Source organism: Pecten maximus, chromosome 18 (genome assembly GCF_902652985.1).
Source record: "Pecten maximus chromosome 18, xPecMax1.1, whole genome shotgun sequence".
NCBI classification, from domain to species: Eukaryota; Metazoa; Mollusca; class Bivalvia; order Pectinida; family Pectinidae; genus Pecten; species Pecten maximus.
In genome coordinates this window covers 11,712,194-11,727,030 of record NC_047032.1, presented here as the reverse complement: position 1 = coordinate 11,727,030, position 14,837 = coordinate 11,712,194, and the positions used below count along the sequence as shown (strand labels likewise).

Genomic DNA, 14,837 nt, shown 5'->3' with positions numbered 1-14,837 from the left:
GCAAAAATCAGGACTATTAAAAATATATATGGTATTCAAATGTAACTTTTCTTAATATACAAAATGCAAATGATACAATAGTCTTATACTTGATAGCTAGGAGGTCTCCTTCAAGGAATATATTACTGAACTAACTTCTTAAATATCGAAAAAAAAATGATGACGAGTCTTTTCTTCCATAATTGAACCAGTACTATGATTTTTTTTAGAGACACCGGGGGAAATATGACGGCAGAATATTATTAGAATTATAGTATACTAACAAATCTTTTCTCATTAGCCTCGATACTTCAACTAATGTGGGAAAAAAACAACTTTATTTTTCACTTGTAAAATAACACATTTATATGATTATTGTAATTTCAACTGGATTTTATCAGTTTAATGAGAATAATTATAACCTTTCTGGAGACAATACATTTTAAAAGTTTTATAAAAGATTATCAGGATGTATCCCATTATCAGGATGTATCCCATTATCAGGATGTATCCCATTATCAAGATGTATCCCATTATCAAGATGTATCCCATTATCAGGATGTATCCCATTATCAGGATGTATCCCATAATCAGGATGTATCCCATTATCAGGATGTAGCACATTATCAAGATGTATCCCATTATCAGGATGTATCCCATTAAGAATATAATCGGGGACGCCGTATGAAGCCACTGATATAATTAATAGTAGGATGGATGGTTTTGTTTTGAAATTATAATAAAAAAAAGATTAAAAACACTATTTATGCAATGTACGAAACTGGTGTATTCAACATGGTCACTGTCTGTAAAAACAATGAGCTAGATTTGACATATACATGTACATGGTCATTCCAAATACCGGTTATTACATTTTATTATTTGATGAAAATAGATTATATATTTTAAAAAATGTATATAAAGGACGATTTTAATCTTACTTGACAACTATTTACCTCGATTAAATTCAATAGAGTAAATGTTTCGTTATCCATAGATCATGAAACTGGCAGTTGGGTAGGAATACCTCGTAATGAAAGAAAAGATACATTGAATGTGAAATGACAAGGAGATGAATATCATTATTTATTTTTTTGGTATTGTTGTTGTTGTGTTTTTTGTTTGTTTTGAAAGGAATCAATGATTTTGATGAATGCCAACAAGATGAATTTTTTAAAATTGGAGTAATGAAAAATTAAAGGGAACTTTGAAATATCAGTACACACATATATATACATAACGCATTACAGTAAATATAAGGTTTGTGATCGAACATGTTATGAAAAACATATACTTACCCAAATCTTCGATTTTTTCTCAACACATGCTTGTAACGGGCTAGAGCGGTTTATTCCACGAAATACAAAACACACTCTCCAGTAGCTCATTGGTGGGAAACATTAGCGCATTGTGTACGTTATATAGGTGTTCAGCCCATCTTCAGGAATGACGTGCTTAAAAAAGTATTTATTTATTTATTTTATTCATTTAACGGGTTTTACGTCCGCTATTACGGCCTTGTGGTCTTTCAGATGACGAGAACTGATAGGAAATTGAGTAGAGTGGGTACAGTATTGAGTAAAAGGAAAGTGTGGGGCGCCGTTTTACTATTTATTAACAAAAATGGATATCCATAATTCTAATTTTGGATATCCATCATTCATTTTTGGATATCCAAAATTCGAATTATAGATATCCAAAATTCGAATTATGGATATCCTAAATTCAAAGCATTTTAAGATATCATAAATTCGAATTATGGATATCCAAAATTCCTTTTATAGATATCCAAAATTCGAATTTTGGATATCCAAATATCATTTCTTGATATCATTAAATCGAATTTTGGATATCTTAAAATGCTTTGAATTTAGGATATCCATAATTCGAATTTTGGATATCCATAAATCGGGGAAATGTTAATATTTTACTGTCTAATGATTTCTCCCTGCTACATTCTGTTCCCGCGGGCGCGTTTTTTCGTAGGATCGGAAGTCCTCGGACTTCACTATACGAATCAATGCGAATCCAAGATGGAGCGAATGGTGTCAAGTGCTTTAAGTCACATAAAACAACGTTACGCTGCCAAAATCTTCCCCCTAATGTGCCGCAGTATGTCTGTCGCCATGTTCTGTTTTGTACGAATTCCTACGTTGACTTGTCGGAGCACCCTATAGCTAAGTAGTAACTTTTGGTAAATGTTGTATGTAAGGGCCTAACTGTCTGGGGAAGTTTGTCCTTTGGAACTCCTCTGCTGTATTCTATTTCGTAAACGTTGTTTCCGGTCCATTACGCGTATTTAGTGCCAGGAGTATTTGGTTTGGTTTGGTTTATTTAGTTTAACGTCCTATTAACATCTAAGGTCATTTAAGGACGGCCTCCCGTGCGTGCGACATGCGTGTGTGTAGTGAGTGCGTATGTGTGTTTTGGGAGGCTGCGGTATGTTAAGGGCAATCCAATTTGATAACACTGAGCATTTTTGGATATCACAAAATCGAATTATGGATATCCAAAAATACATGGAATTTAGGATATCCATAATTCGAATTTTGGATATCCAAAAATGAATTATGGATATCCTAAATTCGAATTATGGATATCCAAAAATGAATTAAGGATATCCAAAATTCGAATTATGGATATCCTAAATTCAAAACATTTTAAGATATCCTAAATTCGAATTATGGATATCCTAAATTCGAATTATAGATATCCATTTGTTAATAAATAGTAAAACGGCGCCCCATAGGAAAGAGTGGTAAGAGAGGGAGTCGTTTAAATAACTTATGTCGCGAATAATTTTTGTGGCGAATCTCCAGTCCGAATGAGTCCTAACCTAGCACTGTTTAGTAGCAACTACGTCTACCCTAGCGAAGATGGTTGGAGAAGAGAGAAGACCCTACCCTGTCAATTTGGTTTATCGAGTTTTTTTGACGCCCGTCTGACACCTTATAAATAATTCGAAAAATCAAATATTGGCCTAAAAAACCTATCCTCTGGGCCGGCGTTATGACACCTACTCTTCATCGAAAAACCACAGAGGGATCTTTATCGTGCAAGTTGGACATTCTTACACGGGATACCGTTTTAAGTCCCATCCGACGGACTTGGTGTTAGTGGTTAGTGCTAGTGTCTTATTTTTGGTGTCCATACTTGTAAACTTCCTTCGATGTATTTCCACATTACTAGTCTGTACACTTCCCGACGTTTTACTATATAGTTGTGATATGTATAGTGTGGATTTAGTACTGTGAGGAGGGGGGGGGGGGGGTGTAGTGAGGGATGCAGGGTGATTATGATGCAAAATATGTTAGAGCAGGGTTGGTTGCACGCCGAATAGTGCTGGGAACAATTTGGTATATGGGTTGTGGGTAGAAGGTCGGAAGGTGGAGGTAGAGCTATTGGGAGGGGGGTAAAAAGAAAATGGTGAGGGGGGGTCCTATATCCCTGGGGGTTGGTTAGGACGTGTGTATTGTGTGTGTAAGGGGGTGATGGTTTTCTGTTCCTAGAGTGTTTTCCTATTTGTGAATGTTTGTTAGGTGATAAGACAGTGCTCACTTTTTGGTCCCCAGCAATGAGGACGCGACTATAAAATAAACAAAGAACTTACTTAGAATACATGTACGAGTGTGTATGTGGTATGCGCCAGTATTGAGTTCTTTAGGAAGTGAGCTTTAATATCAAAAGCAGGGAGTATACAACTCGGACAACCCCGGGACGGACACAAATGCTGAGCATGCGCATTGCTGACATCTAATATCAAGTTGTGTTACCTAGTCTGCGTGTTGTGTTTTTGTGTTATGAGTGTGATTATACGGATCATTCACTACTAAGTGCACCCGAAGAGGTGAGAAGCTGTACAATACACATTAAGTCCTATCGTGTTGTCTGCGTGTTGTGGTTTTTGTTTTGTGTGTATTATAATGTGATTATACGGATCATTCACCACTAAGTGCACCTGACGAGGTGAGAAGCTCTACAATACACATTATATCATATCGTGTTGTCTGCGTGTTGTGTTTTTGTTTTGTGTTACCTAGTCTGTGTATATATTATTGTCCATATGTTGTAGTGTTGTGTTTTTGTGTTGTGTGTGTTTATAATGTGATTATACGGATCATTCACTACTAAGTGCACCTGACGAGGTGAGAAGCTGTACAATACACATTATGTCCTATCGTGTTGTCTGCGTGTTGTGTTTTGTGTTTGTTTATAATGTGATTATACGGATCATTCACTACTAAGTGCACCTGACGAGGTGAGAAGCTGTACAATACACATTATGTCCTATCGTGTTGTCTGCGTGTTGTTTTGTGTTGTATGTGTTTATAATGTGATTATACGGATCATTCACTACTAAGTGCACCCGAAGAGGTGAGAAAGCTGTACAATACACATTATGTCCTATCGTGTTGTCTGCGTGTAGTGTTTTTTGTGATATGTGTGTTTATAATGTGATTATACGGATCATTCACTACTAAGTGCACCTGACGAGGTGAGAAGCTGTACAATACACATTATGTCCTATCGTGTTGTCTGCGTGTTGTGTTTTTTGTGTTTTGTGTGTTTATAATGTTATTATACGGATCATTCACTACTAAGTGCACCCGAAGAGGTGAGAAGCTGTACAATACACATTATGTCCTATCGTGTTGTCTGCGTGTTGTTTTGTGTTGTATGTGTTTATAATGTGATTATACGGATCATTCACGACTAAGTGCACCTGACGAGGTGAGAAGCTGTACAATACACATAATATCCTATCGTGTTGTCTGCGTGTTGTTTTGTGTTGTATGTGTTTATAATGTGATTATACGGATCATTCACTACTAAGTGCACCTGACGAGGTGAGAAGCTGTACAATACACATAATATCCTATCGTGTTGTCTGCGTGTTGTGTTTTTGTGTTGTGTGTGTTTATAATGTGATTATACGGATCATTCACTACTAAGTGCACCTGACGAGGTGAGAAGCTGTACAATACACATTATATCCTATCGTGTTGTCTGTGTGTTGTGTTTTTGTTTGGTGTCTACACCATAGAACAGTGCTCACTTATGGTGTTATTCAAGTGCCCCAGCAATGAGGACGCGACTGCAAAATACACATAGAACTTAGACATACATACATCATATATGGTGTTACATGTACGAATGTGCGTTTGTGGTATGTTCCTGCAAATAGTTCTGATAACAAATGTTATATTATATATTATATTACAGTGTTGTGTTTTGTGTTACCTAGTCTGTATATATATTATTGTCCATATGTTGTAGTGTTGTGTTTTTGTGTTGTGTGTGTTTATAATTTGATTATACGGAACATTCAATACTAAGTGCACCCGAAGAGGTGAGAAGCTGTACAATACATATATGTCCTATCGTGTTGTCTGCGTGTAGTGTTTTTTTGTGATATGTGTGTTTATAATGTGATTATACGGATCATTCACTACTAAGTGCACCTGACGAGGTGAGAAGCTGTACAATACACATTGTCATATCGGGTTGTCTGCGTGTAGTGTTTTTTGTGATATGTGTGTTTATAATGTGATTATACGGATCATTCACTACTAAGTGCACCTGACGAGGTGAGAAGCTGTACAATACACATTATGTCCTATCGTGTTGTCTGCGTGTTGTGTTTTTTGTGATATGTGTGTTTATAATGTGATTATACGGATCATTCACTACTAAGTGCACCTGACGAGGTGAGAAGCTGTACAATACACATTATGTCCTATCGTGTTGTCTGCGTGTTGTGTTTTTGTGTTGTGTGTTTATAATGTGATTATACGGATCATTCACTACTAAGTGCACCTGACGAGGTGAGAAGCTGTACAATACACATTATGTCCTATCGTGTTGTCTGCGTGTTGTGTTTTTGTTTGGTGTCTACGCGATAGAACAGTGCTCACTTATGGTGTTATTTAAGTGCCCCAGCAATGAGGACGCGACTGTAAAATACACATAGAACTTAGACATACATGTTTGGTGTTGGTGTTACATGTACCAGTGTGTAAGTGGTATGTTTATGTAAAGTGTAACAAGTGTTGCGATAGCAAACGCCACGCAACTCGAGCAGGGTGTATACAACTTGAACCACCCCGGGCAGAAACAACTGATGAGTACGTGACGTCTGACAATCGGGGGTTGATGACGCGACGCGAACATACACGTGGAATAGTATCATATATATTTGCTATGATGTGTGCTTGTTATTTTATTGCATGTTAAGAATATGCGATAGATCAGTGCTTACTTTTTTAAGTGGCCCTGCATTGATGACGCGACTAAGAGACTTGTATATCAGGTATATACGTCTCTGCGCGACTGTAACATGCGCGTGGAACATTTTTATTATTCGTGTGGTTTAGTTTAGTTTATTCAACTTACGGCTCATAAGTATAACATAGAAGCATCAACATACACATATATACAATACGTAACTAATTGTTATAGAGGATGAACAAAACAGTAGGCGTAACTGGTGAAAAGCATCCGAAAACATTGATTTTAACAACAAAAACACAATCAGAGTATTCAGGGGGGGTTGAACAAAACAATAAACATAACTGGAGACAAGTACCTTAAGTCATTAATAAAAAGTAAATAATACAGTTTGTAAGAGTAGATAGATAGTAGTTACCAAACAATAGGTATAACTAATATAAGTATATAGGATTTTTCAAATGCAAATATATACTTCGTGAGAATAATTACATGATGAACAAACAATATATATAAATAGATATAAATAGAGATAAGTAACTAACATCGTTAATACAACACTAAATACAAAGTGTACATAATTTAGATGAATAGTTAGGGTATGAACAAAAAATAGGTATAGCTGGAGATAAACACGTACAAACGATATTGATCTATACTAAAGGTTGGAATCCCGACCGTAGTAAGCAGCTTGACTGTAAATATTTTCCAAGATTACATAACTCTTTTTTATTGTGAACAGAAAGCAATTGGACAAGATTAAAAGAAGACGGGTGATTCCAATAATATTTTTTAATGACTCTTTTTCGAATATCAACATATAGTGGACAAATAAGGATGAAATGGAATTCGTCCTCTACTTGGTTCTGGTTGCAATAACGACATAACCTATTTGACCTTGGAATATTACGATACCGGCCTTCTTCTATATAAAGCTGATGCTTATGTGGTATTATGTGCGAGTTCGTGTTAATTTGTTGCATGCTGAGTTGATACCATAAATCAGTGCTTTTAAGGACGCGACTGAAATATGCGCGTGGAACATTATCATACGTGTGATTATATACAGATTAACTGTGACGGTTCATTCCCACTCAGCCAACATGTTGTTTTTGCTATATAAACATTACCTGAGTTTACCTGTGGAAAATGTAGGTATAGTCTGTTTCAGTATACGTATACATGGGACTCAAAGGTGACTAACAATAAAAGTGATGAAAATGTTTAAGAATACCTTTAAAAATATACATTCATGTGTACGTATTAATAACAGAATACATATAATGATAATTTATTACTTATATTAATAATGATAGTACACAACACTTCAAAAATGAAATAACGGAAAAATCTTTCATAATTAAAAATGCACCATATACAGGTAACAATTATATACAGTGTACTTTCAATCATTTTTTCCCTTGTTCTTTTTCCCCTTTCAATTAGATATGATTACTATCTTATAATAAGCAACTATTCTTACAAATGGGATTATTGTTTCAACAAAAATAAAGGTGCATTTTGTTAAAATCACATAAAGAGTTAACGGCATAAACTCGTGATATGTAGTCAAAACTGTTTACAAGAGTATGTGTATGTAACCAACACAAAAACAACCAATTGTTATTCCCTCAAAATTACAATAAACAGTATACACCTTGGTCCAATCATTTTACCAGATCCATTAGTTATTTTTCTCTGAACACTTACTGTTTCCTGAACAATAACATTCAATTTCATAAAGGGACCAAGTGTTTATGATATACTTTGAGAAATGGAAGTTGTGTATTCTAAACATTATATACAAGCGTAATTTAACATTCAATTTCATAAAGCAACTTGAACTTGCAAGGGTTATGATTACCATATACTCGTGTTAAAGGAAGTGACAATTATATAGACTAGTATTTCTTTGTAATAATAAGATTGAACTATTTATTACGTGAATAATTTCGTATGTGAAGACTGCATATATGAGAACCGCCGATATGATTAATTGACTTTGGTGATATTGTGAACTTTATCCGTGCTTTCTAGGATTATACTGATTTGTGCTTTATTATTCAATCAGTTTCACTATTATACATGATTTGTTTTACTTGAACTATGTGATTTAAAGTGTTTTGTTTTTAATCGTTTTCTCTTAAGTACATTATATATACCTGTTATATATTACAATGAAACAGGTAACGTTGACTTAAACGTATTGATAATGTGACCTTTCAATGTAAAGGTTAAAATTGAACAAACGTATTTTCTGTTTTATTTATAAAACATAATAATTATGATAAAGTGTGAAATTTTTAACAATGAAAGATATAGAAAAATGAATTATTTTCAGTAATTTATGAAAATTTGAGTTATTTTATTTTAATTTTTTAATATAATAAAAGTATTTGTGATACATATACATTTCGTATACATTATCTACAAACTGATAACAGCATGTAGCACAGGTAATACCGGTAACACAGGTAACCTGAGAATCAAGTACTTCTCCAAAACAGGCTATAACTTACCTGTAATTAGTGCCTATTGTTCTCTATTGTTCCTACCCCCAATGTTAAAATAGGATATGTTGGCTGAGTGGGAAGACACCACTGTAACGAGGTGATAAGCTACATTTTTGTATATAGACAACTTGACTCCAAGGGAAATAATACAAGTGTACTTCCTTGTCCGACATGCGGAAACTATGAGTAGGGTGAATTGATACATTATCTGTCAGTTCAATAATTGGACAGAGTATATTGTAGACTACCCTGTGTCTGGATAACAGTGTTAGCCTTAGGAAAGTTAGTTAAAAAGTAGAGAGTAGAAATAGATCCCGAATTTAGTCGCCTCTTACGAATCATGCAACGGGGACAGCAGGTACAATTCTTACGCCCTACCTGCAGGACACGTATTCTGCTATTAAAATATTTATGTTTGAAGGGTTTATATCTGAACATTTTTTGTCTGTCCAATAAAATTTGAAATCTACATCGTTATTCAGTTGGTGAATATAAGTGACGTCATTTTTTTTTTATTTCTTTGATCAACACATAGCTTCGATTCTGGAGTAATTTCTCATAAGTCTGAGGAAAGCTTATAAATGAAGGTAGGACGGATTTCTATCTGGACGCTATATTTGGGGAAATATTCCCTTTATGATATAATAGCCTATGCAGAATATTTAGTTATTCCAGGAACGCTGCTTTACTTTATAATTATTGAAAAATTATTGTAATTTCAACTGGATTGACTCCGTATCATAGGATAATATTCTTTGGTGGTATCTTAAAAAGTGGATAATAATTGCATACTAATGTTTACTCCTCGATTAATCAAGGAGGTATTTTTTCTGCCTATAATGACATACATCGCGGTTTTCGTCAAGGCGACCCCATCGCCCCATATAATTTCATTTCGTGTGTCGAAAGTTTAGTAGCAAAAATCAGGACTATTAAAAATATATATGGTATTTAAATGTAACTTTTCTTAATATACAAAATGATACAATAGTCTTATACTTGATGGCTAGGAGGTATCTACAAGTCTCTGACTGAACTTCTTAAATATCGAAAAAAAAAATGATGATGAGTCTTTCCTTCCATAATTGAACCAATCATTTCTAGTACTATGATTAACTGGGGGAAATATGACGGCAATTTTAGAATTATAGTATACTCCTTGGCCTCGACACCTATGTGGGAAAAAAACTTTTTCACTTGTAAAATAACACATCTATATGATTATCTATATGATTATTGTAATTTCAACTGGATTAATTAGAATACTTATAACCTTTCTGGAGACAATACATTATTAAAGTTTTATAAAAGATTATCAGGATGTATCCCATTATCAGGATGTATCCCATTATCAGGATGTATCCCATTATCAGGATGTATCCCATTATCAGGATGTATCCCATTATCAGGATGTATCCCATAATCAGGATGTATCCCATTATCAGGATGTATCCCATTATCAGGATGTATCCCATTATCAGGATGTATCCCATTATCAGGATGTATCCAATTATCAGCATGTATCCCATTATCAGGATGTATCCCATTATCAGGATGTATCCCATTATCAGGATGTATCCAATTATCAGCATGTATCCCATTATCAGCATGTATCCCATTATCAGCATGTATCCCATTATCAGCATGTATCCCATTAAGAATATAATCGGGGACGCCGTATGAAGCCACTGGTATAATTAATAGTAGGATGGATGGTTTTGTTTTGAAATTAAAAAACAAAAAAAAATAATAATTATGCAATGTACGAAACTGGTGTAAACAAAGAGTTGTCATATACAGGTATATGGTCATTCCAAACAATTATATTTTATTATTTGACGATAGCAGATTATATTTTTGTATATAAAGGACGATTTTAATCTTACTTGACTTTGACAACTATTTACCTCGATTAAATTCAATAGATTTTTTCAAGTTCAATTTATTCCAAGGACCTATCAGCCCGTAAGTGAAAATAACAACATGGTAATGCATAGATAAACAATAAGAACAGTTACATGGTCGGAGAGTGTTCAACATGATATTGTAAGTTTATATATCTCATTAGTTTAACAAAATAATATTTAACTATTAACTTTTTCTGTCCTTTTCTAAAAGCTAAATGGATAAATTTACCAGTTTTATTTAGTTGTTTTACATTATTCACACTTAATAATTTGACTAATTTGAAAACACTTGGCTTTCTGTAATAATAATTTTAATATATTTTGACGAAGATCAGAGTAAAATGGACATTGTAGTAAAAAATGATACTCGTCTTCAATTTCCTCTAAATTACAACAAGCGCACAATCTGTTAGCCCTAGGAACATTTTCTGCCATACTCTATATTTAAATTATGTGACGAAAGTCTTAATTTAGCTAGACACTTTTTATAAATACTATCAATGAGCTTACTTAGATAAAATTGTAAACAAAACTTATCGACTAAATGTTTATATACTACTCCTCGTGATGTAGCATTAATTCTATTAATGATTTCTTGCTGATACACATCCTTAATTATATTTTCTATAACACTATACGTATAACAATCAGTTGCAGTATCATACTTTATCAAGTTCATTTACAATGTTAATTATCCATTCATCATTCGACTCAATTCTCTGTTCCAAACATGCTTTTAATATACAATTTGAAGTACTTTTCAGTTTAAGCCAATACTTAAATTTTTTTAGTTTCCTGATAATATATAATGGGAATCTGCCCAACTCTAAATAGAGAAAATCGTTACATGTAGATTTATTAACACAAAAATTTTACATAAGATGGTATGTACTTTTTCTACGTCTGGTGCTTTATGATGCCCCAAAATTTCACTTGCATGTCCTAAAATACTATTTATATATGTATCAAACACAGAACATTGTGTCTTAATATTAAATGAGTGACTTTTCAACTTACTATTTATGGAAAAGTAAGCTTTCCTACCTTGGTTAGCAACATGAATTTTGAGTTTTTTTGAACTTTCCATTATAATTGAACAACATTCCAAGATAATTAAATTCGTTAACTACTTCTATATCTACATTATTACAGAGACCTATATACTAAATTTATATAGGTCTTTGATTATTATAAAACCATTTTTCATTGTCACGCAGTCTACCTCCTTTCCTAAATATCATGATTTTAGTTTTATCAACATTAAGAGATTGAATGTTTTGTTATCCCTAGTTCATGAAACTAGCCGTTGGGTAGGAATCCCTCGTAATGAAAGAAAGATGGAATAGCAATGATATGAATATCATTATTTATCTAAATTAAGAAATGATTGATTCAAGTAGAGACGTGTATATTCTCTTATATGGAATAGTGAAAAGGGAACTTTAAAATATCTGTACAACCATATAAACATAACTATTTACAAAGTAAAAAGGTTTATGATGGAACATGTTATGAAAAAAATATACTTACCCCAATCTTCGATCCATATCTCAACACATGCTTGTAACCGGCTAGAGCGGTATTATAAAATTCCACGAAATACGCAACACACACTCAATGCAGTAACTCCGGCCCCGGGTAGCACTAGCGTATCGTGTATGTTCAGCCCATGGTCAGGAATGACGTGCTTTCCATAGGAAAATTAACCTTATTTATATGTATTTTTAATTTCGGGGTGTTAACCAATTAATTTTGATGTCGATTGCGCATGTGCGTTTTCCGCTTGACTTGCTTGAACTTTGCAATTGAATGAGTGTTTTTTTTTGGCACCGTATAGTGGGCGTGGTTACGTAATAACCGCTCACTAATTACTGTGTCAACTATCAGTTATCAGGAGTGAGTATGTACTTAAAACCAAACACACAAGCCATCTGTCATATCCGCTGAGTTCAAAGGTCATCGATGATTAAGAATTATTGACATCGTTTTGATTACTACAATCACAAATTTTGCCAATGAGGGGAATTTTGATAGACTATTATCCGGTATTATGTCAGAAAAAAAGTATTTTATAATTCATTATTTATTATTATTTGTTTATTTTTTAAACGTTGCTCCTAAAAATGACACTTAGAATAAAAGCATTTTATGAAATATGTGACAATCTATGTTTTGAAAATATGTTATTAGTTTGACGCTAGATATTGTTTCATTCAAATTAAATGATTTATAATTTTAACAAAATAAATGAATGGAAAAGTTACATGTATGTAAAAAGTGTAATCGATATCTTTAACTTTCAAAACAATAAATGAAAACAGAACAGACATCGATAGCGCATGGGATCACAAATGCAACGAAACCAGAGCATTTTTTAAATTATTATTAAAGAAATAATATTGAAGAATGTATTGAATTTGAAAAGACAATTAATATCAAGATGTTTAAATAACTAGAATTGTGAATGTATATATGTTTAGTACGTACGTGATTTCAATCATGGTTAGGTTTCATTAAATGATGTTAAATATGGCCACATCACTACTTTAATTTTGATGTTTCATGTACCATATATTACACATGCATCGATTGATTAACTCAATCTTGAGGAAACAAAGAATGTATGTCTGTCTATAGTACGTCGCTTCTTTAAGTACTATTTTAGATAAGTAAATATCGACCCCTGTATTTCTTTTGAATAAACCAGTTAATTTTAATTTACAGAATTACAAAACCGGTCTGCGAAACGGATACTATGGTACCGACTCCGCTTCGACTTTTAATGCCGCACAGTAAACTTCCGGGAGTTTGGTACTGACACGTTTCGGTTTGCTTGTGTCACTGCTGAAAAAAACAAGATGCTGAAAACAATTATTTTGATCGGTGGTCCAATGAAGGGTAATTTTATTTCGCCTAAATATTTATTGTAGATTAACAACTGACAAAATCTATATATGTATATCTGTTTTGACTGCGATTTTAGGCCAGTGTTAACCGTTCCTAGGTCCTACATATAGACAGACTACTCTTATATGTAATTATTATTTTATAAAAAGAGCTAGGCACATGTGCCTCAATACAACATTCCAAATTTTGGTTAGCTTTAGAAGACAGGTCACGATTAAGGAATTCCCTATCCACGGTCCATATTTGTATATTAAGCGTCAAGTCCCTGTGACCCGGTATGATAAAAGGACATGTATTGTCTTATGATAGAATTAGCCAATCTGCATTTCATTTCAATGCCTGTGGCTGTACAATGTAGGTTGACTTATTTCTGACTAATTTGATCCTATCACACTATATATATATGTGATAGGGTCTAGTAAGTAATAACGACTGTATGGTCCAATATAGGTACTGGATCTGTATTACTGGAAATGGATAATTGATCATGTAGTAATATAATAACGACAGTACTTACAGACAAGAAAATTGTTGAATTTTCGAGGCAATCTGCCCCTTTATCAAGAAGTAAATTACAAACGATCAAATAGACATAGAACAGTTACACAAATTTAGTTGTTAAACAAAGAAAAATTTCGTTATGTTTGTGAAAACGATCCCTTCAGTCAATAATTTATTAGCTTAGGCCTATTATAATTAATAAGAAAACATCTTAGGAGGTGTATATTATTTTGATATTTCATCACCTAGCTTCTCAATCAAGATACTGATTAATAGATCTTAAGTTAAAACTTGATCGCTGCACAGTAAGCTTATGATCTAATAATTTAACATAACCCTAAGCTTTTGAAGTTTATGATCGAATAATATAACCCTAAGATTTTGAAGCTATAAGGTTTTAAACGTAGTATATTTCTAGTAAATGTGTACGATGTATTTTGCAAATAAAAGTATAAAAAAAAATCCTTTTTAACAAATGAATTGTTTAAAGTTATTTTTTTAATGTATCGGGATATGATTCCTGTGTATTGCCAACATAAATATATATATACAAATGTATTAGAATGTAAATATTTAATATTAATTCTAATAACTGATGTCATCTGATGTCATATCTGCCCACTATTACATAATGTGTCACACCTGTGTGGGGTGGGCCTGGGGCTAGTTCACAGGTGAGACCAGGTGACAATCTGTTATTTAGAACTGATGCTACACTGCTGACTGTACAGGTGTAAAATGGCATCCACAAAAGATATGACTATATCTAATTAACACCAGCAATTAAAAACTGTCAACATCC

At 33.4% G+C, this 14,837-nt stretch overlaps 1 protein-coding gene and 1 long non-coding RNA gene across 9 annotated transcripts in view; one reads left to right on the top strand and one right to left on the bottom strand.

The window, feature by feature from the left end:
• Positions 1-4,051: 4,051 nt before the first annotated feature.
• LOC117316679 lies at positions 4,052-5,097 on the bottom strand. The gene is made up of 2 exons (XR_004529967.1): positions 4,467-5,097; positions 4,052-4,229 (listed from the first exon to the last, which is right to left on the bottom strand). It is a non-coding gene; the product is annotated as an uncharacterized LOC117316679 (long non-coding RNA).
• An 8,325-nt stretch (positions 5,098-13,422) lies between these two features.
• The window catches only part of LOC117316504 (mannose-1-phosphate guanyltransferase alpha-like), a 35,483-nt gene continuing 34,068 nt past the window's right edge, over positions 13,423-14,837 (top strand). For all 8 annotated transcript variants that reach the window (XM_033871121.1, XM_033871118.1, XM_033871119.1 and 5 more), the window contains exon 1: positions 13,423-13,525. In XM_033871121.1, the coding sequence (XP_033727012.1) occupies positions 13,486-13,525 (40 nt within the window). In that variant the 5' untranslated portion in view covers positions 13,423-13,485. The remainder of the gene's footprint in view (positions 13,526-14,837) is intronic.